At 48.8% G+C, this 21,177-nt stretch overlaps 1 protein-coding gene across 2 annotated transcripts in view; it reads left to right on the top strand.

The window, feature by feature from the left end:
- Positions 1–325: 325 nt before the first annotated feature.
- CTHRC1 (collagen triple helix repeat containing 1) overlaps positions 326–21,177 on the top strand; it is a 158,184-nt gene continuing 137,332 nt past the window's right edge. The window contains exon 1 of one of the 2 annotated variants that reach the window (XM_078686902.1): positions 326–622. In XM_078686902.1, coding sequence (XP_078543028.1) covers positions 476–622 — 147 coding nt within the window. In that variant the 5' untranslated portion in view covers positions 326–475. The remainder of the gene's footprint in view (positions 623–21,177) is intronic. The other variant, XM_078686903.1, reaches the window with a different exon arrangement.

Here is a 21,177-nt window from a genome sequence, read left to right as displayed (position 1 = left end):
TTCTGCAGAAAGTTGTGCCGCCTTTTGTCATGCTCGCACCATGTACCTCGGCAGCACCTCTTTGTCGCCTCTTCAGTGGCTGCTTTGAGAGAGGTTAGATGCCCTGGTGCCGTTCTTGGCGGTGCTGTGTGTCCCGGCAGTGAGGGCGAGGGTTCCTGGCTCTGCTCGGCCGCGGTGTCTGCGGTGAACAGCTCATGTTCAGGGGCTGGACATGCCTCGCCTCTCCTGAGCCACGCTGCGCCCCTCACTCATTGGTTGCCAGCAGCAGAGGACACCGGGGCCAGGCCGGCTCACTGCGCCTCTACTCTCCGCCAGCTGTGGAGCGCGCGTCCCGCCTCCAGGGTCACCTCACAGCGCCTCTAGTCTCCACCCGTAGCATCACATCACAGCGCCTGTTCGCCTCCTCCGGTGCCTTCTGCGGGGTCCCCTCTCCATCTCTGCAGGACCGCTCCACCTCACACCCCCGCTCCCCGGGATGCCGCTGCTCTCCCCCCTGGCCGGCGTGCTGTTCCTCGCTTGCCTGCTGCTCCCCTGCTCCGAGTCGGACAGCCAAAAAGTGAAGAAGTCCCTGAGGCAGAGGGACGCGGAGGGCGCCGACCGGGTGAGTCCATTCACCAGCCAGGTGGGGAAACTGAGGAGTACCTGGAGGCCTCCCTCCAGCCCTTGCACTCTAACTCGCAATGCATTTACTCTAGGCTTACAGGGAAACTTTTGTTAACTCCAAAATATGAAACGTGTAGGTGATGGTTTGGAAGCAGACTCTTACTCAGGTGTTGCAGTGGCACGAAAAGTTCTCCCCCTTCACAATAATAGGGCTATAGGTAGCAGCTTTTGTTGGTATTTACCTGCAACCAAGTGCAAAGAAAAAATACCTGTCTTGGTTGCAAAGCTGAAATGTATAGCTCCCGCCTAAGATTTTATTCTGCTCTCTTCTTTCAGAAGTCGAGAGTAAAATTCCCCAGCTCTTAAAACTCTTGCCTGGAGCCAGAGAAAAGCAAGCCAGCGGCTGTGGGGAGGTGTGTGCCACCGGATACAGGCCTGGGGCAGTGGCGTGAGCGGCCTCTGTGGCTGCAGACCTGCACTGTGAGGTGGAGGGAAAGGTTGCATGGAGAAGGAATCTGGTTCCCATTAGGTCTAGGAGGGGGGAGGTGGAGGGGAATTAATTCTGACTGGGGCAGAGGACGGCAAGAGGTTAGGAGATGTGAGAGTGTATGTAAGACAGGACAGAGGTTGTGTAAGATGTAGTGAATTAGTGTGCAGATAGAAAATAGGGTCTGGCACCAAAATAAAACAGGCCCACAATAGGGAATCCGATAGCCAAAAAAGTGGTCCATATTTGCAAATCGGGCCGTTTTGAACTTGTCAATATTTTGCTAGGAGGGGGGACTGCATGCATTTGTGCTTGCTGCAGACAATGTATGTGGTAATATCGGGGAAATCAAGAGTAACAAGCATTGGGAAATCCAAATTTTGTTTTATCATGGTTTTTGCTAAATGTTATTTTTTCGGAAAGCTGCTGTACTTTCATCAATCTAAACCCCCCAAAATTGACTGAAGGCAAAAAGTTTTTTTTGTTTTAAAAAAGCCACACATTACCCTAGTACTCCCTGGTACTGAAAGGAACAACTTTGTGTGGGATGTGCTTCATGTGAAAGGACAATATGCTGTAATCCATAGTGAAGTCAGCCAATGACTAAAGTGGATTGATTGCCCCTTAATGCATGTTCAAGTGGGTAGACACAATCAAAGATGAACGGATGCAGTGTGAATGAAAACCCGTATAAGTAATTATCTTTTATACATATTTTAGTTAAAAATCAAAAGGTCTTGGCTAAAACAAACATAAGAAACCAATCGTTCTAAGAAAGAAAGTAGGAAAGAAAGAAGGAAATAAGAAAAGAGCAGGAAGGAAATAATGGAAAAAGGAAGGAAAGAAGGAAGGAAAGAACACAAGAAGGAAGCAAGGAAAGAAGGCAAGAAAGAGAAGGAATGAACGAGTGCAAGAAGGAAGACAAGAAAGAAGGAAAGAAAGAAAATGAAAAGAAGGGAGGAAAATAGAAAAAAAAGAAGGAAATAAAGAAAAAAATTAAAAAGAAAGAAAATGAAATAAAGGCAAGAGAAAAAAGCTAGAAAAAAGAAGGAAAGAAGAAAGAAAGGAAAAAAATCAAAAGGAAGGAAAGAACGAAGATGAGGGAAAGGTAGCAAAAAAGAAGAAAAGAAAGAAAAAGAATGAAGGAGCGAAAGAAACAGTGTTACAAGTGCTGCAAATTAAATACAATAAAGGACAGTTTTCTCTCTGGACAATCTGCTACTCTGTGAAATACCAACAGTCAGACGAACAAAGGGCATCCTAAAAGGATTTTACAACAGCTCTGCAAGGAGACGGGGACTGATAAAGTTGGAATGGGCCTTGTGCTCACATTTGGCAGAAAACATCCTGCTATCACAACAGGCTCTAAACACAAAGACAGGACTAAAGTATTTATTAAGTAACAACACAAATTCTTGCACTGAAGGGAGCTACCTTGTCTACAGATGTGCTCAATGTGAAAGAGCAAATTGCAGTCAAAGTGTAGTTAACCACTGACTGAATTAGGCTGCACCACTGCTCCATGCTGTATGCTGTAGTGGGTGGAAGCAAAAGTGAATGACATACAAACGGAAGAGTGGATGAAGAGAGGTGTCTGAAAGCATCTTTCAGTATATTATACATATCATTTTAGTAACATCTGAAGGTCTTGGCTAATGCCAGGCCTAAAAACCAGCTCACCAGACAATAGAACAAGCCCACAATCCAAAAACCGGCCCATACAGTGACTTGTCAGATCAGCCCTTCAGGCAAAGCCTGATTGCCCCAGAGGCCAGTCCAGCACAGTGTGGTGTAACTTGTGACTGCTGCAATGATGACAGTGTGCGGAAGGCTTTGTGTGTGGTTAAAGGTGTTACACGCTTATTCGTGGCTACAGTAAAAGCCTGTGACAGGAGTTGTATGCGTGGTGACAGTGTTAGATTTGTCTAGGGTAGAGTACGCAGAAGAGGGCAGGAGAAGCGGCAGAGACCCCATCGGCCAGGGAGAAGCAGGATGAGATAAGATGAAGACCAGGATAATCTTTGGAGGAGCAGTCAGCTGAGTGAAATGCCTTTGCAATGACATGTGTATGCATAGGTACTGGCTATATGGTGTTCTAGCTTTTTCCCAATGATCCGCAAGGCAAGGGACTATTTACAGGGCTTAACAGGCTGCCCTCATCCCGCCCGAAAGTGCTTAGCTGAGGTAAATGAAAAGTATTACTGCATTTCCTGCGGCATAATACCATGTGTGGAGTCTGATGTCCATTTACATATGACTCTTCATATTGTTTGATTGCTAATACAAAATTTCTGTTTTCAATTTGACTACCAGACCATGGTATGGGATGTACTATTGCCCTTAGCACTCCAGCAACAGTGCCAATTGGGTGAGACTACACCCCTGCACACACAGCTCACAGACACAGGCTCATTTGCACAAAGCAATGTTGGAATGGTTGATGATGTGAGTTGAAAAGGTGGTGTTGTGTCTGCTGTAGCTGGGACAGGTATGCATGTGGGAAGAGGGACTGTAACAGTTGCTCACCCATGCAGTCAAGCTTCTCAACCATCAATCCCTTTTTCTGTCAAAAGATTTATTTAGGCACCCTGCGGAGTAACAAGGCTCAATCAATTCAATCATTTACACATGCCTCTCGCGGGTCATAAATCATTATGAATAGTTTACATATTTGTAAATTTCAAGATGCAAAAGTAACTCATTTCCAAACACCGGGACACTTTCAGCAGCTTCTGCATGTTGTCTGTTTTCCATCTGCAACAAGCAACAACGTGCAGGCAGGACGGGGCATTCTTGTTTCAGACTCCTGCTGAGCCCATAACAAAGAACGACTTCTAGGGGTCATCTTGGCTGGGAGCAGTCAGGAGCCTCACACCTAATGCAAATGAAGCGGAGGGGAAACAAAGGTTCACACCTTTTTAGCACTCCACACATACTTAAGAAAGGCAGCTTTTCACTTTTTTCAGTCCCCGTTTAGGAGATATTCATGCACTGTAAGAATATCAGATGTGTTGGCCTTTCCCAGTATTTACACAAAGCAAATTGCATTTATCTAGAGCTTACTTCCCCTGAGGAGGTGTTGAAATAATTTAAGTACCACTATTTTTTCTAGTATAGCCCTACTCATCCCAATGAAGGTGTCAGAGCGCTTTACATCAACATGTGCATTTTACATGTACAATAAATTATATACGTTTGTAAGTGAATGTACAGGATATGTTACATAAAGCTGGGGGATTGCCAGATGTAGAAGTCACATATCATCTTTCATAGCTCACTGCGGTATTATCCTCTCAATGCGCTCAAACGTACACACAAAAGACCTACTAAACGTATATGTGAGGGCTTCAGATCTGATGTCACTTCTTGAGATGCCCCTTCCTGTAAAGTCGTGGCTTGTGATGCCACTTTCTATGACGTCAACTCCTGGGATGCCATGTGTGATGTCGCACTCGCCATGATGTCACTTGCATACTGCAAACTAGGTTAGTTCCCCCACTTCTTTTTTAGGTCTCGCCTAGTGTTGCAGCGCGCATGCGCTCCTCGCTCTTTGAGGCATATTGTATTAGGGTATGTTTTAGAAGTGGAGTGGAAGCCCCGCCCATCTTTTTAATTGGCTGGCGTCATCGTCCATGGTAAATGCTGGCTTCCGATTGTAAATGAGGCTTCTTAGTCCCTCCTTGTTACCGCCCTGTGTCCTTTTGGGACCACCCATCAGGACTGGATCGTTTACTTGCTGCGTTAGACTGTCTCCTTCAATTTAGTCAGTAAGCACATTTTTTCATTTGCGTGGATCGGCGACAGCTTGTTTAACAGTGCGGCAGCCTCAACACTAATGACTGCCGTGCTATTCTTTTGTAACTTGCGATTGCCTACAGCAGCTGCATGCCTTTTTTGTATTTATTTACTTTTGCTTCCAATAGCGGCACCCTCGCTTTAAATATCTTAAGTTTAAATGCTGATGCTGACACTTTGACACCTTTCTTCCGGAGTCACTACTTTGTTCTTGAGTCATACCAGTGCAGAGTCATAGCAGGCTCCTGGGATCTCGTGGCAATGTTGTGAAACATGGCCCTTTAAAGGTTACCAATTAAAAACTATCTCTGTTTCTGTACTAACGGATCGTGCCCCTTAACCTTTAAAGTGCCCTTAAACATTCGGTCCTTCCATCCCTTTGTCGTCATGCCTACCTACCGTGCCTTCGCACTCACTGGTCCTTCATTTCATTTCATGTCTTTTCTTCTTCTCTCTCTTTATTTTCTCCTTCTCTTCTCTAATAGTGTAACATTACCTCGCCCTGTTCCTTGTCAGTGCTCTGTCACGGACATCCATTGCGTCTCCTCAGCCCCGCTCGGAGCCGTACCTTGAAGTGCGCAGTAAGTGTTTAGAAGTCCAGCACTCCTTGCGGGGCTGTGCCCTCTTTCATGGACTGACTTTGAGTTGATAGAAGTCTCCCCTCCCCTTCTCCCCTTTTCCTGCCATCCCGTCCACCGCTGAAGAAATTAATCAAATATTTGACACACAGAAGGCTTCTGGGCTGACCCCGCTCAGAGGAGCCTTAAGGCTGTCACCGACAGCAACAGGGCAGGGCGCAAGGCCCAGGGGAACCTGCCCCTGGCACAGAGGCTAGACGACCGCAGGTGCATTGTAGCTAACAGGGCACATTGACGTATGCACAGCAACGGCCCTTCGCGGCACACAGTCACCGGTCAGTTTATTACTATGACGCACGTTAGGGGTTATTTTGCCAGGGCCTCTGGAATTATGCGGTAGAAGAGGACCAAGTTATGACGCTGGGTTGATTAAATCTTGTAGCAAGAAAAAGCTAATTATGCTGCATAATGTGGCACATTTTGTGATAGTTTTACTTCATTTTTTTGACATTTTTACCCATGCTAACACTTCTGGGCAAAGGTTTCCCCTCATTAGTACAAGTTTCACACTCAAATAAAGCAATGAGCAACAGAAAAGTGCAAGTGTAGCTGCGTTTTTAGTAACTTTTGATGCGTTTGTGCTAGAAATGACATTTGTTTTCTTAAAATCCACAGATTATGCAGCAGGGGATGGATTATGTGGCAAAATTAGCAAATCCATAATGATGCGGAAAACAGCGCAGCCACATAATTGAATAATTCCAGTGTCCCAGGTTATAGCATATCCAGACACTGTTTGCAGTCTCAAGTGGAGTTAGTAGGCTCCATCTGCATAGGCATGACTGCCCAGTTGTTTAAAGAGGTACAAAAGGGGGTGGTGATGGACGGAGCATCTGAACCAATCAAACACTCACACCCAGTCAAGAGATCTGAGTTGAATCCATCACCGTTCTTTAGCCCACTCTGCCACCCCAGTTCAGACATGGCCATATGCAAACCAGTCTGACCCTATGCCTCATGGGAACAGTCCAGCCCGAACTGCCAAGCCATGCCTTACCTGGACCGGAATCAAGCTTCCTAGGACCGGTTTCTGGCATTCCAGCCGTCTTCAGCCAGGCTTGCTTGAATACAGTGGCAAAGTGAGCAAGGGACTCAACGTCTGAGCATACCCTGCCAACTTATGGCAACAAAGCGGTACAAAAGGGGGTGGTGATGGACGGACCATCCGAACCAATCAAACACTCACACCCAGTCAAGAGATCTGGGTTGAATCCATCACCGTTCTTTAGCCCACTCTGCCACCCCAGTTCAGACATGGCCATATGCAAATCAGTCTGACCCTGTGCCTCATGGGAACAATCCAGCCCGAACTGCCAAGCCATGCCTTCCCTGGACCGGAATCAAGCTTCCTAGGACCGGTTTCTGGCATTCCAGCCGTCTTCAGCCAGGCTTGCGTGAATCCAGTGGCAAAGTGAGATCAGTTGACTGGGGGTGAGTGTTTGATTTGCTCAAACGCTCCGTCCATCATTCCCTTTTGTATCGCTTTGTTCACCCTAAGTTGGCAGGGTATGCTCAGACGTGAGTCCCTTGCTTACTTGGCCACTGGATTCAAGATAGCCTGGCTGATGAGGATTATGAATCCAAAACCGGTCCCAGAATGCTTGTTTCCGGTCCAGGGAAGACATGGCTTGGCAGTTCGGGCTGGACTGTTCCCTTGAGGCACAGGGTCAGACTGATTTGCATATGGCCATGTCTGAACTGGGGTGGCTGAGTGAGCTAAAGAATGGTGATGGATTAAACCCAGATCAGTTGACTGGGGGTGAGTGTTTGATTTGCTCAAACGCTCCGTCCATCATTCCCTTTTGTATCATACAGTTGTTTAAAGAAGCACACTTTTTAGGCCCAATTGGAGGCCTTGAGAGACAACATGGCTGCAAGAGTGTGCGAGTTGGTTATGGAATTTTGGGTCATAGACACTAAAGTGATTGCCTTCCGACTCAAAAATCGTAAAGTATGGTAAGATTATGTGGCAGCAGTTAGGTGTACGAGGGAGAAATAAATGTATATGGGGACACCTCTGCCTCCAGATATTTGTAAGAGTTTAAGGATTTTGATTCGGGCCTTGCAACTCACCTGAAGCACGGCGAGGTTTATTTATTTTTTTAAACCATATTTTATTGACATTTATACATTGACAGTGCATACAATTGGAATTATCCTGGTTCAGTCTATGATGTGCCTTCATCATAACCCTTTCCCAACAAAACTATCCCTCCTCCCCTTTGAGTTGCTTGCTAATAGTTGAAATGTGGAAGGTGTATGGGAAGAGGTGGTCAGGTTCTAGGGCCCTAGCAAGCGGCTATTGTCATGCTGTTTCTCACAGGTGTGTGGGGCTGGTTGCTCCTCTTGCCCGTCGCCCGAGTCCGGTGTTGCCACCCTTGGGGTGTTCCCCTCGCTGTTAGTGTCTGCGTCAGCTGCCACTAGTTCCCCCACAAGAGCCTCCCAGGCCCTGGCTTTCTCTATCCTGCCTATTCCCTTGCTGGCCTCTCAAAGTAGCAGTCTCCCTTCCGCCCCCCATCTTTCGAGCTCTTTCCTCCAGGTAGTGAGTCTCGGCCCGCCCGGCGCCTTCCAGTTCTTGGCTATCTCCCACTCAGCTAAAATATAGGCAAGATCCTGAAACTTTCCTGTCACCCAGTTTCTGGCTGTGTGAGGGAACCACCCTAAGAGGAAATGTTGTGGGGTCTGTGGGAGTTCTTTGTCGATCAGGTCGCTTATGATATGTCTGAGTTCCCCCCAGAATGTTTGCAATACGGGACAGCTCCAGAAGGAGGATTCTCGCCAGCGTGGCCGTGTCGGGTACAGTAGAACACTGCTCCCTGTCCGGGTTTCGATCTGCCGCTAGATACTGTATTAGCCAGTATAGTTGTGCTGTTAGGTAGTAGGCCTCGAGGTCAGGTACCGCCAGTCCTCCTTCTGCCGTGGGGCATCTCAACATTGTCAGTGTCACCCTTTGTCTGCCTGTACCCCAGATAAATGATGTAATCTTTGAGTCTAGCTCCTTGAACATTGCTAGCAGAATCCATACCGGCAGCGTTCCGAAATAGTATAGTAAACGCGGTAGTGTCACCATTTTCAGGACTGCCACCCTTCCAGCCACGGATAGCGGAAGCGTTCCCCAGAAGTCCATTGCTGTTTTTGCCACCCTCATAGCCCTTCCTACATTACCATCCAACAGATCTGCCGCACTTTGATATATTTGAACTCCGAGGGACTGCAAGCAGTTGGGCTCCCAGCGCAGTTGTTCTAGCGTAAGCAGTGGGGGGGGGTATCGGGTGCCAATGGGTATAGGCTAGATTTTTGCCAGTTGACCCTGAGACCAGACATAGTGCTGAAACGAACCAGCATGCTGTGCGCGCCCTGCAACTCCTCTGCCGTGTTGTGCAAGAATATCAGGAGGTCATCCGTATATAATACAATAAAGTGCTGCCCTGTCACCGTCGCCAAGCCCCCGTAGTCCTGGCCACTCCTGGCCCTGCTCGCCAGTGGCTCCATAGCCAGGGCAAACAGGAGCGGGGAGAGGGAGCATTCCTGCCTCGTGCCTCTCTTCACCCTCAGTCTGGTTGAAATAATCCTCTCAGTGCACATGTGGGCCAAAGGGGACGTGTAAAGGAGCCACACCCATGTCAGGAATCCTTCACCCAGGCCGATCCTGGTTAAGACCTCATATAAATATTGCCACTCCAGGCTGTCAAACGCCTTTTCAATATCTACTGCGAACACTGCCGCTGCTAGTTTGTCATACCCATCCGAGTCCATTACTGCCAGGAGCCGCCGGATGTTTATGGCTGTGTTCCACCCTGGGATAAATCCTGCCTGGTATGCGTGCACCAATAGGGGCATGTGCAACAGGAGACTCGTTGCTAGGATTTTACTTAGGATTTTATAATCCATATTCATGTTGGACAGTGGCCTGTAGGCCGTATAGTCATGAGGTTCCTTCCCGGGCTTAGGTATGGGGATAATAAGGGCTTCTCTGGCACTCTCGGGCAGTTCTCCCAACTCTCGGGCCCCCTGGTACATCGCAGCTAGTTGGGGAGGGTCAGCTCGTCTGTATATGTTGCATAAAATTTGGCCGGCATGCCGTCCGTGCTCGGGGTCTTGTTTCGTGCCATGCCCTTGATAGCGACCCGTATCTCCCGCTGCGTAATATCAGCCCCTAGTAATTCTGCCACTTCAGGGTTCAAAATTGTCAATGGCAGGTCAGCTAGATATTCCCTAATTTCTGCTGGTTCGCATATGCATGTCTTTGTGTAGAGGTTGGCATAGTAGCGTGCAAAAATCTCATTAATCTTGTCTGGCGTAAAGTGTCTGGTCCCCCCTTTGTCCTCTATCTCTACAAGAGGAGTGACCCTAGTTGTCGGGTTCGTCAGCCACGCCAGGTGCGAGCCTGATCTGTCCCTTTCAGCATGCGTGCACTCTAAGTACTTCTTGTAGTCGAAGCTTCTAAGTCTCTCTCTTTGCATCGCCACTTCCTCTTAAGCGTCTAAGAGTGCCGTATGCAAATCCGGGCATCCCGGCCTCTTGCGTTCTATCTCTCTGAGTGCCGACTCCACCTCCTCAACTTCACGCATAACGACGCACCTAACCCCCGTGGCCCACCTTGAACGCATCCCACTCTACATTCTGTGACACAGCCGAACCCGCGTTGGTTTGAAAGTAGTGCGTTATTTTGTCCCTAATCTCCCCCCTGAAGACCTGGTCTTCCAGAGTGTCCAGCCAGAGCCGCCATGTAGGGCTCACTGCTGGTGGGTGTGCCCATTTCAGGGACAGTATCAGTGGATTGTGGTCCGAGATGGTGCGCGCGAGATATTCTGCCTATGACAAGGCTTTGGACTTCTACTGAGCTAAGGAGGGCGTCTAGGCATATGTGTACTTCATGGACCGCTGAGAAGTAGGAGTAGTCCCTCCCCTGCGGGTTCAGTGTGCGCCATGAGTCTATTAGTCCCCAACTCTGTCCCCATGGGGGGTGGGACCTGTCTAGTAATACATCGTCCACGCTATTGAAGTCGCCCCCTGCTATAACCGTAACCGCAAGGTATTGTGCTAGTCTGTGGTTCAGTGTCACAAAGAAGGTAGATTGGTCCACGTTGGGGGCATAGATGCTAAGTAAGCTAATCTCTCAGTCCTCTAGTCTCCCTTTTACTGCCACGTATCGCCCCTCCAGGTCCACCACTGAGTTTAGCAACTGGAACGGTACCCCCGCTTGGATCCATATTAACGCCCCTCTCGCATAGGCGCATAGGTGGTGTAGTAGAGCTGCCCCCTACATCTTTTGTGTAGTGCCTGCCCTTCCTTCTGTGTTAGGTGTGTTTCATGCAGGAGAGCTATCTGGGCTCCCCGTCTCCTGATATAAGAGTGTACCTTGTGGCGCTTTGACATTGTGTGCATTCCCCTAATGTTCCACATCATACATTTAAAGTGTTGTTCGTCAACAATTGACTTTGGATTCGGTGAATCGGCCGCTACCCAGGCCAGGCAATGCCCTCTTCTTGCCCTCCGCTCTCCATGCCATATAATTCCTTATACAGTGCAACTCAAGGTTTCCCCCCCTTGTCAACAGTAAACATGTTCTCCAACTCCCGCTCCCCAGGATAAGTAGGAAAACCCCTCCCATCCAAACCAGTGTGAAAAGTCTACAAGTGACTGCTTGCAGTTTAATCAGTCAATCTCCGGGGTAGCCCTTCGTCAGTGCTCTCCCAGTCTCGGTGGCCACCACCCCCCACTGAATCTTTAGTGAACCGCTCCTCAGCTGCGCTTCCCCGTCTTCCCCTGTACCTTTATTTTTTTATTCTTTTTATTGATTAATCTGATGATCTTACATAACAATGTAACAATTCCAATAGGTACACCATAATGAGAGATCCAATACATCATAGCATCCAATGACACACTATTGAGCAAACACTTAGCAGGGAAGTACCACATTAAACTATCAAACAATGGGTGTAGCGAGTCTTCTTAAGGAGATCAGGATGTTCATGCAGGTAAACAGTGAGTGGTTACCAAATAACTGTGGGCTTGGAAGCAGTTGGCAGTTCTTCCTCATATAGTAAAAAATTGTCTCTAAAATAAATAGCGTCCAGTATCCAACATTCTAATGTAGGGGCCTGCCAGCTATCCCAATGCATCGCTACTCTCCGTTTAGCAAGTAATAGCATTATGGCAACTTCTACCCTTGTACCTTAATGATGAAACAGAAGTGTCTCACGGCAGTCTGGTTGCATTCATCACCGTCTCCCGCTCCCCGCCATTAGATGATGCCGTCTGCCGTCTGCGGAGTAACAGTTGGCAATATCAGGCTCTGTGCGTCAGAGTCGCTGGACCCACTCCCCGAGCCCGTGTCTGCCATTTCTTCGCTGCTCTCAGGAGGACCCGAATTTTCAGTTCCTCTGATGATCAGGTCCACCACCTGCATTGTGCTCCGCCGTTCTAGTAGTGCCTCCTCCTGTGAAGGCGCCATGATCTCTTTCCCGTTCTTCCGATTTCGTGAGCGAAGTCCTCGCCTCCTTCCCCCATCAGCAAGCACATTGCACTGCTCCTCCTTGTCCGTCTATCCATTCAGATGCCTCCTGCGGGGTCCTGAAGAACTCTGCACCCTCCGTCGTGGTAACCCACAGCGTGGCCGGGTACTGCATCACGTAGTTGTAGTTCAGTTGGTGTAGGCTGTTTCACATCCCGGTACAATCCCCTTCGGTGTTGTACTTCACGGGAGAAGTCCGGGAAAATGCGTACTACAGAGTTGTGCACTTGGATGTCGCCTTTGAGCCGCACCTGAGTTAGAATGTGAGCCCTATCCTTGTAGTGGAGGAGTTTTGCTATCACCACTCGTGGCGGTGCGCCTGGTATAGGTGGCTTGGCAGGGACGCAGTGTGCCCTTTCCAGGGCAAAGAAATTCGACAGGCCGGTCGACGCCACTTCATCCCTGAGCCATTTCTCGAGGTAGTCCGCCATGATGCGGCCTTCAATTTTCTCCGGCAGGCCCACAATTCTCAGGTTGCTTCTGCATGATCGATTTTTGGCGTCCTCCGCCCTTTCCTCCAGCGTCCGCACTTTGGTTTCCAGCACAGTCATTCGGTGTTGCATGTTTGTGACCGACGGGATAGCTTCAGCGAATGTTCGTTCATTTGTCGTGACCCGTCCACTAGTTTCTTATGGTTCTCCCGGATCAGTTCCATGTCCAGGCTGAGAGAGTCGATTTTCCCTTCCAGGCGTTCGCTGGAGGTGGTAAAAGCTTGCAATATGTCCTGTAGCGTAGGGTCTGCAGGGTGTTCCATCCCTGTCGCGGACTTCTCGGCCTTGTCTGGGGGTCTGCTCACTGTGGGTTCCACCTTGTCCTTCCATTTCAGGGGCTTTCCCATGGTGTCCTCCCGCCCCACGATGGTCCGGGCGCTGCATGTGCTCATGGGATGCCATCGCCACCGTCGTGGAGCGCAGTCTGGATTCTGCCCGCAGGCGCCCCTCGGGCAGATATTATAGCATGTCAACCGTCTACGTCCCCAGGGGCCTCCGGGCGTCACTGCTGAAGGGGGCGCGCCACCTTGGGTTAGTTCAGCGCCCAGTGCTCTCCAGCCCCGCTGCTCCTCCGCCGCTTCCTCTATTCAGGGCTGTGCTCAGGGCTCCCCTGGTCCACTCTCAGGGTGGCAATCCCCACGCTCCTCGGGGTACAGACCAAAGTCCCCGGAGGTCTCCAAGCCCATCCGCTCAGTGTACGTGTGTCCTCAGGCTTGTGTGGTTTGTGGGGTCCACCCGCAGTACAGTTCACTTGCCTTTTCTCCTTCAGGGGCGCTGCTTCCAGTGTTCGCCTAAGCAGCTGTAAATCAGGCTGCGCGGCAGTTGTTGCGCTTTGCTGTTTATCAGGGAGGTCCTCTGGCACCGGCACCGTCACTGTCTCCCCTCGTGGCGGGGCATCCTACTTTGCCCCGCAAGCTCCACTGCTTAGTCCTCAAGTCCCCGTGCTGGTTCACGCCCGGGGGACCAGGAGGGAAGCACCGCAGATTCCAAGCCGTGTCACAGCAGCTCCTCAGGCGCCTCCGCCTTGGCGCACCACCATTTTGTCTAAGTCTGGCCACCGCGGGCGGTGTGTTGGCTCTCACTCTGCTAGCGCCCAAGGGGTCCCGCCAGTCAGTACCTTATGTTCGGTGTGGGGCCGGAGAGGGAACAAGTCGGTCCTCCGCTCATGTGCTTCCACGCTGGCTCTCTGCGCTCACTCTGAGTTCATCAGCGCCTGCTGGGTGCCACCTTCTTGGCCGTGCCCCTGGGCGCGCTTGCCACGTCTGCTATTCAGCGACTTTCCTCCGTCAGCCTTACTTCATGAGCTGCCAGGCCCTGTGCAGGATCTCGCTGGGGGGGCGGGAAGCAAGCACCACTGGCCCTTAGCTATGTCATAGCCGCCCTTCAGGCACCTCCGCCCCTGCGTGCCTCCATTTTGTCTGCTTTTGGGCGCCGCAGGCGGCGTGTTCACTCTCCCTCTGCTAGCACTCTTGGGGTTCCTCCAGTCGGTACCTTGTGGCCGGTGTGGGGCCGAAGGGGGGACACGGCAGTCCACCGTCCGAGGGCGTCCGCGCTGGCTTTCTGCGTGTTATCCGGGCTTGTCAGTGCCCGCTGGGCGCCGCCATCTTGGCTTTATACCCGTGCGAGTTCGTCGTGTCCGATTTTGGCAGATCCTGGCTGCGGGAGAGGTTCGTTTCACCTCCAGTGCATCCCCTCTGTTCTGACCGTTGTGGGGGTGCGTTGTGAGGTTTCGAGCCCTGTGTAGGGCTTCAGGATGGCTGTGGATGGCGGTCGGCTGACGGGAGCTCTCGAGCAGTGCTGCTCACTCTATCGGTGTCAGGCCACGCCCCCCAAGCACGGTGAGGTTTATGTGGTTATCATTTCTCTTGGTGCAGATGGTGAGCCAGCTAACTGCTTTCTTGGCTTCCTTAATATAAAATGTATATTTGTAGGGGGCACCTTCATCACTTCTGCGAGCTGTGCTGTATTGGAGTATGGACTTGAAGCCCTGCCCACACTCTGCCCATATTTGTCATTGGCTTGTGTCATTGTCCTTCGTAAAATGCTGGCTTCTGATTCGTTAATAGACTTGTTAGTCCCTCCTTAGTACCGCCTTGTCTTCATTTGTAACCTCCCCTGAGGACTGGTCCTTTTACTTCGGTTATTACACCGTACGTCTGTAAGCACTATTTTCTTTAATGTTTTCTCCTACTGCAGGCACTACAGGCTTTCCGGCAACATTCAGCGCATTTAGCGCGCCATGCACGCTTACACGGGGCGCTTTTATTAAAAAAAAAGCATTTGTTTGTCAACTTGACAAACAAATGCTTTTTTGGTAAAAGCGCCCCATACAGCGCTTTAACTTTAATAGCGGCCGCAGACCTTTCTTTAGACACGGCTCGTCTAAAGAAAGGGGCTTAGTCTCTGTTAATGTGAAAGCGCAGCATGGGATGCTTTTGACCAACAAGCATTTGCAATGCAGTAGGTCTTGCATTTTAGAAAATTGTACCTATTAGTATTGTAATTGACAATGCCTTTTATTTTTGAAGGTTTTTTAAACACAAATAAAAGGCATTGTGATTTACAATGCCAATAGCTCAAAATCTGGCAATTGCGAGACCTATTGCATTGCAAATGCTTGTTTAGGACTTGTGCCCTGCATAGGAGGCCGGTGATTGAGAGCCCAGGTTTGCTGCTGGTGCCTCTGTGCCTCAGTCTTCACTGCCTGCCACTCCACATGGTGCAAGCTTCTCTTCCTGTACTGCCTCATCAAAGCCTGCCCATAAGTTTTAGTTCTTCCCGCTGTTTGTCCATGCGCCTCGCGCACCTCACTCCCTGTCCACGTGACTCAAGCTCCCCTCCGTCTCCCCACTGCCTGTCCATGTAGCTTAATTCCCTCACACAGCGGGAACAGCTCCAGCAGCCGCTGCCTCCTCCAGCCCTTGAACAGTGTCTCTCGGCTTTTTTCAGAGTCTTTTAAGTACAAATGCGGTTTGAATGATCTTGCATCTCCTGCCAATAGGCAGAGGCGTGTTTAAAGCCTGCGTGTATTATACATTAACCTTCAATCCTCCACGTGCAGAGTTTTCTATGATTTCATTGCAAATGATATGTTGGAACATTCCAATCTTCTGTGTGTTCACAATTGCAACGTGTCAGTTCTACTCGAAGGAGCTCTTTCCAGCAAGAACAAAGGCGCGCATTTATAGCTGTGGTTCAGCAAGCCTAATGCAAGGCTCCTTGTAACTTATTCTGTGGCTTTATTTATGAGGTTTTATATGTGTGTCTGCTTTTGCTTTTAAAATGGTGCAAATGCAGGCTATAGAGACACGATTCAGCGGAACATGTCATGAAGTCGATATGAATTACAGTAATTCTCTTTATAAGAGAGCATTTGTACTCTTCTGAAAATATTCTTTATACATATATATACCAGTCATTCCAATAATATGCGGTTCGTCCACCGTTTTAAGTCTGGCCTTTGAAACCACTTTAAGTATTTCACAAAACTATTGTTTTTCAAAAAGCCCATAGGCATTATATACACATAGAGGGCTGTTGGGTGGTAGGTTTCAACCATTGGTCTGTTAAGTTGTCATTCATATTTGCTTCCACCCACCAAAGCACACAGCATGGGGCAGTGGGTTAGCCCACTTTGCCCACTGGCTTCCTTCACTTTGAGTACCTGCACAAAGCCTCTGCACATTTTTCACATCTGCCGAAATGCAGTTTCTTTCTCTTTGGTGCCAAAGGCTGTTCAAAATGTATTTAATATCCATTTTTGGTGCCTAGTTTGATGGTGATTTATTTCCAAACTCCTTTTTAGGTTGCAGCCTACTGGTTTGCTAAAGACATCTTGGGGACATTCAGACAGTTAACCTAGGAAAGCATTCCTCCCGTTGCTTCCCATTGGGTTTGTGGTTTGTAACTCACATTTTCTGGCTTTCTATTTGCTGGCTTTATTTGCTTTAGGCTGTCCCGCTCGAGTCCGTTCATTCGATTGCCCAAACCTTGTTTACTGTCTTCTTTCACAAACTCGATTTCTGTAAGTATGCCTTTGTATCTTGTCACATTTGTTGTGCATTTAAAGACCGAGGTCAAATGTAGGCTGTATCTTCCAGAGAGCTTGGTGCTTATTTTTCTTTCTCTGACTTCAAAGTCAGAGGATTTATGTGACAATCATGCTGGTAAGTGGGGTTCTGCTTGAGGAAGGCTGTACAGATGTTATTTTTTTTCTTGCACAACAATAATTTAAATGTATGTAAATGAAATGTGCTGACGATCAAATCAATACTTTTCTGTGCACAACTCCATTCTACTCTATGCCAATGCACTTTACCCCACATTACTCTACTATGTGCCACTGCACTTTTTGCCACTGCACTCCAATCTGCGCCACTCCATTTTATGACACCCTACTTCAACACTGCACTCTATGCCACTGCACTCTACACCAATGCACTCTTCACCACTTTACTAAAAATCAATGCACTCCATGGCAATCTACTCTGCACCAAATCACTCTATGCCACTCTATTCTACTCTGTGTCATTGCACTCTACACCACTCAATTCTACTCTGCACTGAACTCTACACCACTGAACTGTATGTCACTGCACTCTACACCAATCCACTCTAAACCACTCTAATCTATACTACAACACTTCACTCTATGACCCTCTACTCTATACCTCTGCACCCTATGCCACGGCACTCTACTCTGAAACAGTCTATTCTGCCACTTCAGTTCACACCACTCTATTGCCCTCCGAGCCACTCTACACCACTTCACACCAAGGCACTGCACTCTGTGTCATTGCACTCTCTGGCACTGCACTCTACATCACTTTACTCAAAACCAATAAACTCAACACCACTGCACTTTATGCCAATCTACTCTGCACCACTGCACTGTATGCCACTGTACTCTATGCTGCTCTACTCTACCCCATTGCACTCCACGTCACTGTATGCCACTGCAATCTACACCAATGCACTCTATGGCACTCTACTCTACATCATTGCACTCTATGACACTCTACACTGCAGCACTGCACTCTCTGCCAGTGAATGCTATGCCATTCTACTCTGCGCCACTCTACTCTGCATTACTTTACTGTGCACCACTTTAGTCTGTGCAATTGCACTCTACTCTGCAGCACTCTACACCAGTCTTCTGCACTCTACGTCAATGCACTCTAAACCACTCTAATCCGTTGTGCACCACTGCACTCTGTCACTGCACTCTATGTCACTTCACTCTACACCTCTGTACTCCACAACATTCTACTCTATGGCACTGCACGCTATGTCACTCTATACCACTGCACTCTACGCCACTCTATTCTATTCTGCACCATTGCACTCTACAACACTAATCTCTGCACCACTCTACGACCCTTCACTCAATGACCCTGCACTCTCTGACACTCTACTCTGAATGACCACACTCTATGCCACTGCACTCTATTCTGCACTCAACTCTTAGTGACAATACTGCATTCTACGCTACTCTACATCTCTGCACTCTACCCTGCACCACTACATGCCACTTTATTCTTACGCCACTGTACTCCACTCTGCACCACTATATTTTATGCCATTAATCTATACGCCACTACAGTCTACCCTGCACTGCCCTACTCTATGCCACTGCACACTACGATACTCTGTCACGGCACTCAACCCCAATGCACTCCACACCAATTTACTCAAAACCAATGCACTCTACGCCACTGCACTCTGCCAATCTACTCTGCATCCCTGTACTTTACGCCACACCACTTTAGGCCACTCTAATCCCCTCCGCTCCACGATACTCCACTCTATGATAGTCTACTATATTAAACTCTGCTCCACTGACATTCTACTCCACTCCACAGCACTTTACTCCCTTCTGTGCCGTTTAATGACACTACTCCACTCTACGATGCTCTACGCAACTCCCTCTATGCCACTCTACTCCATTCTATTCTATAACACACTACTCACTCTACTCCACTCCACTCCGCTCTATGACAATCTACACTGCTGTACACCACTCTACTCTACAACACTCCCCAACACTCCCCATCCTACGCAACACTCTCTATGCCACTCCACTCTGCTCGACACCACTTCACGACATTCTGTGCCACTCCACTCTACGCCACTCTACGCCACTCAACTCTACGCCCTTCCACTCTGCGACATTCGACTCTCTCCATGGCACTCCACAACACTGTATGCTACTCCATGATACTCCACTTCACTCAACTCTACTGTACACCAATACACAACACTCCCATCTACTCCACTTTATGACACTTCATGCCACTCTCCTGTACCCTGGTAACTTTTAGCCATGCTGAACAGCATCTACTCTGGTATACAACATTGCTAAAAATATTGGCAATTCAAATTGCTCTTGAATGGGCGAGACCTATTGGTTTTGCCAGTGCTTGTTTAAATTATTGTTAAAAAGTGTTTAAGTGATATTGTTACTACCTGTTGTTTGTGTGTTTGATTAGCTGGTAATTTACGCCTGTCTACTTGATAAATAATAATAATTAAATGCATGGCACACCTGAATGGCTTTTTATTTAAAAGACATCTTTAGTCAAATGGCCACGCAAGTAAAGCATTTTTAAATGTCATTTTTTTTATTGCAGGTATGTTGCAGCCATGTTTAAGTGGCAGTATGTTATCTTTTTTCTTTTCGTGTCATGTGCTTGTTCTAGCGCAATTTACAAAATTAACAATTGTACCTCCCTGCTCAGGCTAGATCTATTGGATTTGCCAATGCTTGTTTAGCAGTGTCATGTAACTAGCAAAGTGATTGTGTTACCCCAAGGCACAGCCAAGCTACAGACAAAGGATGATGAGGATAGTGGGTGCTAGATTACGGCATCGCTGATTTCATCAAATTGTTGTGACTCCTACCAGCGTAAGCAATATTGTTGATTAATTATGTAAACATTTCTCTAGATAATTCATTATTATAATGTTTGAGTGGTTTGGATTTATTAGTTCTGTAGGAAATTGTGCACCCTTCATTTTTTTGTTACCTGATTTTCAGTGTTTACACCTCCAGCTACTTCGGTACAGCTGATCCCCTAGTAATCCAGCACTTATCAGTGGGCCTGAGTACCAGCTGTTACCAAGGTTCTGGTTTGTGGCAGTTGCAGAGCGGGGCCGCCGGGGAAGAATCACTCACGGGGCTGTGCGGAGCCCATTGGGACTCGTGGCCTGTGTGAGGAAGAAAGCGGTGGGGTCGCCTTGGTGCCCGGTCCAGAGGAGCGGCTCTGCCCGCAACCAGAGATCGGGTGTGTGTGACAAGCGGCGACAAGGACGGGCCCTCTATTCCCTGTGGTCCCACGGCCCAGTGTTGAGGACCTTGCTGTCTGGACCTGAGGTGGGGCGATGTGCCGCCATTGTTTGGCCCCAGTCTGCCAGTGACTACGCTCGATGGTGGGGGCGGAGGAGAGAAGAGAGAGCGGAGGAGAGACAGGCGCAGGGCGAAGCAAAGCCCATTGGTCCTTAGATGCAGCAGAGAGCTAACAGCTGACCGTGGGGGTGAGGCATGCCACGACTGCAGTCTCCGAGGGAGCAACGCAAGTGAAGCAGCCGAACATGTCCGGTGAGAACCAGTCACAGAGTATTCCTAACTAAAAGGTGAGATGGTAGCTTCTCCTGGACTGAATTCCACCTCCAACCACCTGGACACTAGAATAACATTAATGTGCTGTGACTCTGAGCTCGCGCCTCACAGTAGTAGCTGTTGCCCTGAGAGTCCAATGTGCTGGGGACAACTACAGTGTCAGTGAGAGCCTGGTTGGGGAAAACCGACAGGCCGAGTGTGAAGATATCTCTCTGGGCAGGTGGCGTTGATTATATCAAGGCTACACTCCCAAGATAACGACATTGCTCCGACCTAACAGTGGCACCAGGGCCATGTCGGGGGCAATGGAGGATGTGGCTCGCACCAGCCTAAACTGGACAAGTTCTCCTGGCAAAAGAATCAGGAAGAGGCAAGCACTCCATCCATCTGACCCAACCCCACCCTGCAGGATATACTAGTGGCTGTCACAAGCGTGCGCACTTCTCTGGAGTAATGAATAGACACGTTAGACCCAACCCCACCCTGCAGTATATACTAGTGGCTGTCACAAGCGTGCGCACTTCTCTGGAGTAACGAATAGACACGGTATCCACAGAAATCTCCATGAGTCGCGCCAACCTGAGAAAAATGGACGCCAGGGTGACAGAGGTGGAGGAAGTAACGCATGGTCTAGTCTCAAATACAAAGACTCTGGAGAAGCATGTCCGCGAACTACGAACCATCAGTAAGGTTCTGGCGGACCAATTGGACGATTATGAGGGCAGGACCGGACAAAACAACGCTAGAATTTTAGGGGTGCCAGAGAGAGCAGAGGGGCAAGCCACAGATCTCTTTGTGGAGGAGTTAGTTACAAAACACTTGCAGCACAGAAATCTCTCCAACTACTTTTCTACACCGAGTAGCAGGTTGTAGACCTAAGCCGGGACAGCTTCCCAGGCCAATATTGGCACGTGTGTCTAATTTTCGAGACAGGGATGTCTTCCTACAGACCACACGCATCGCCCCACTGCTCAAGTATGAAAACAATATTGTTACTTTCTTCCCTGACTTCACCATAAAAGTAC

Source organism: Lissotriton helveticus, chromosome 4_1, assembly GCF_964261635.1.
Source record: "Lissotriton helveticus chromosome 4_1, aLisHel1.1, whole genome shotgun sequence".
In the NCBI taxonomy this organism is placed as follows: Eukaryota; Metazoa; Chordata; class Amphibia; order Caudata; family Salamandridae; genus Lissotriton; species Lissotriton helveticus.
Note: the sequence above shows the minus strand (reverse complement) of the source record. Positions and strands in the feature narration are given on the sequence as shown.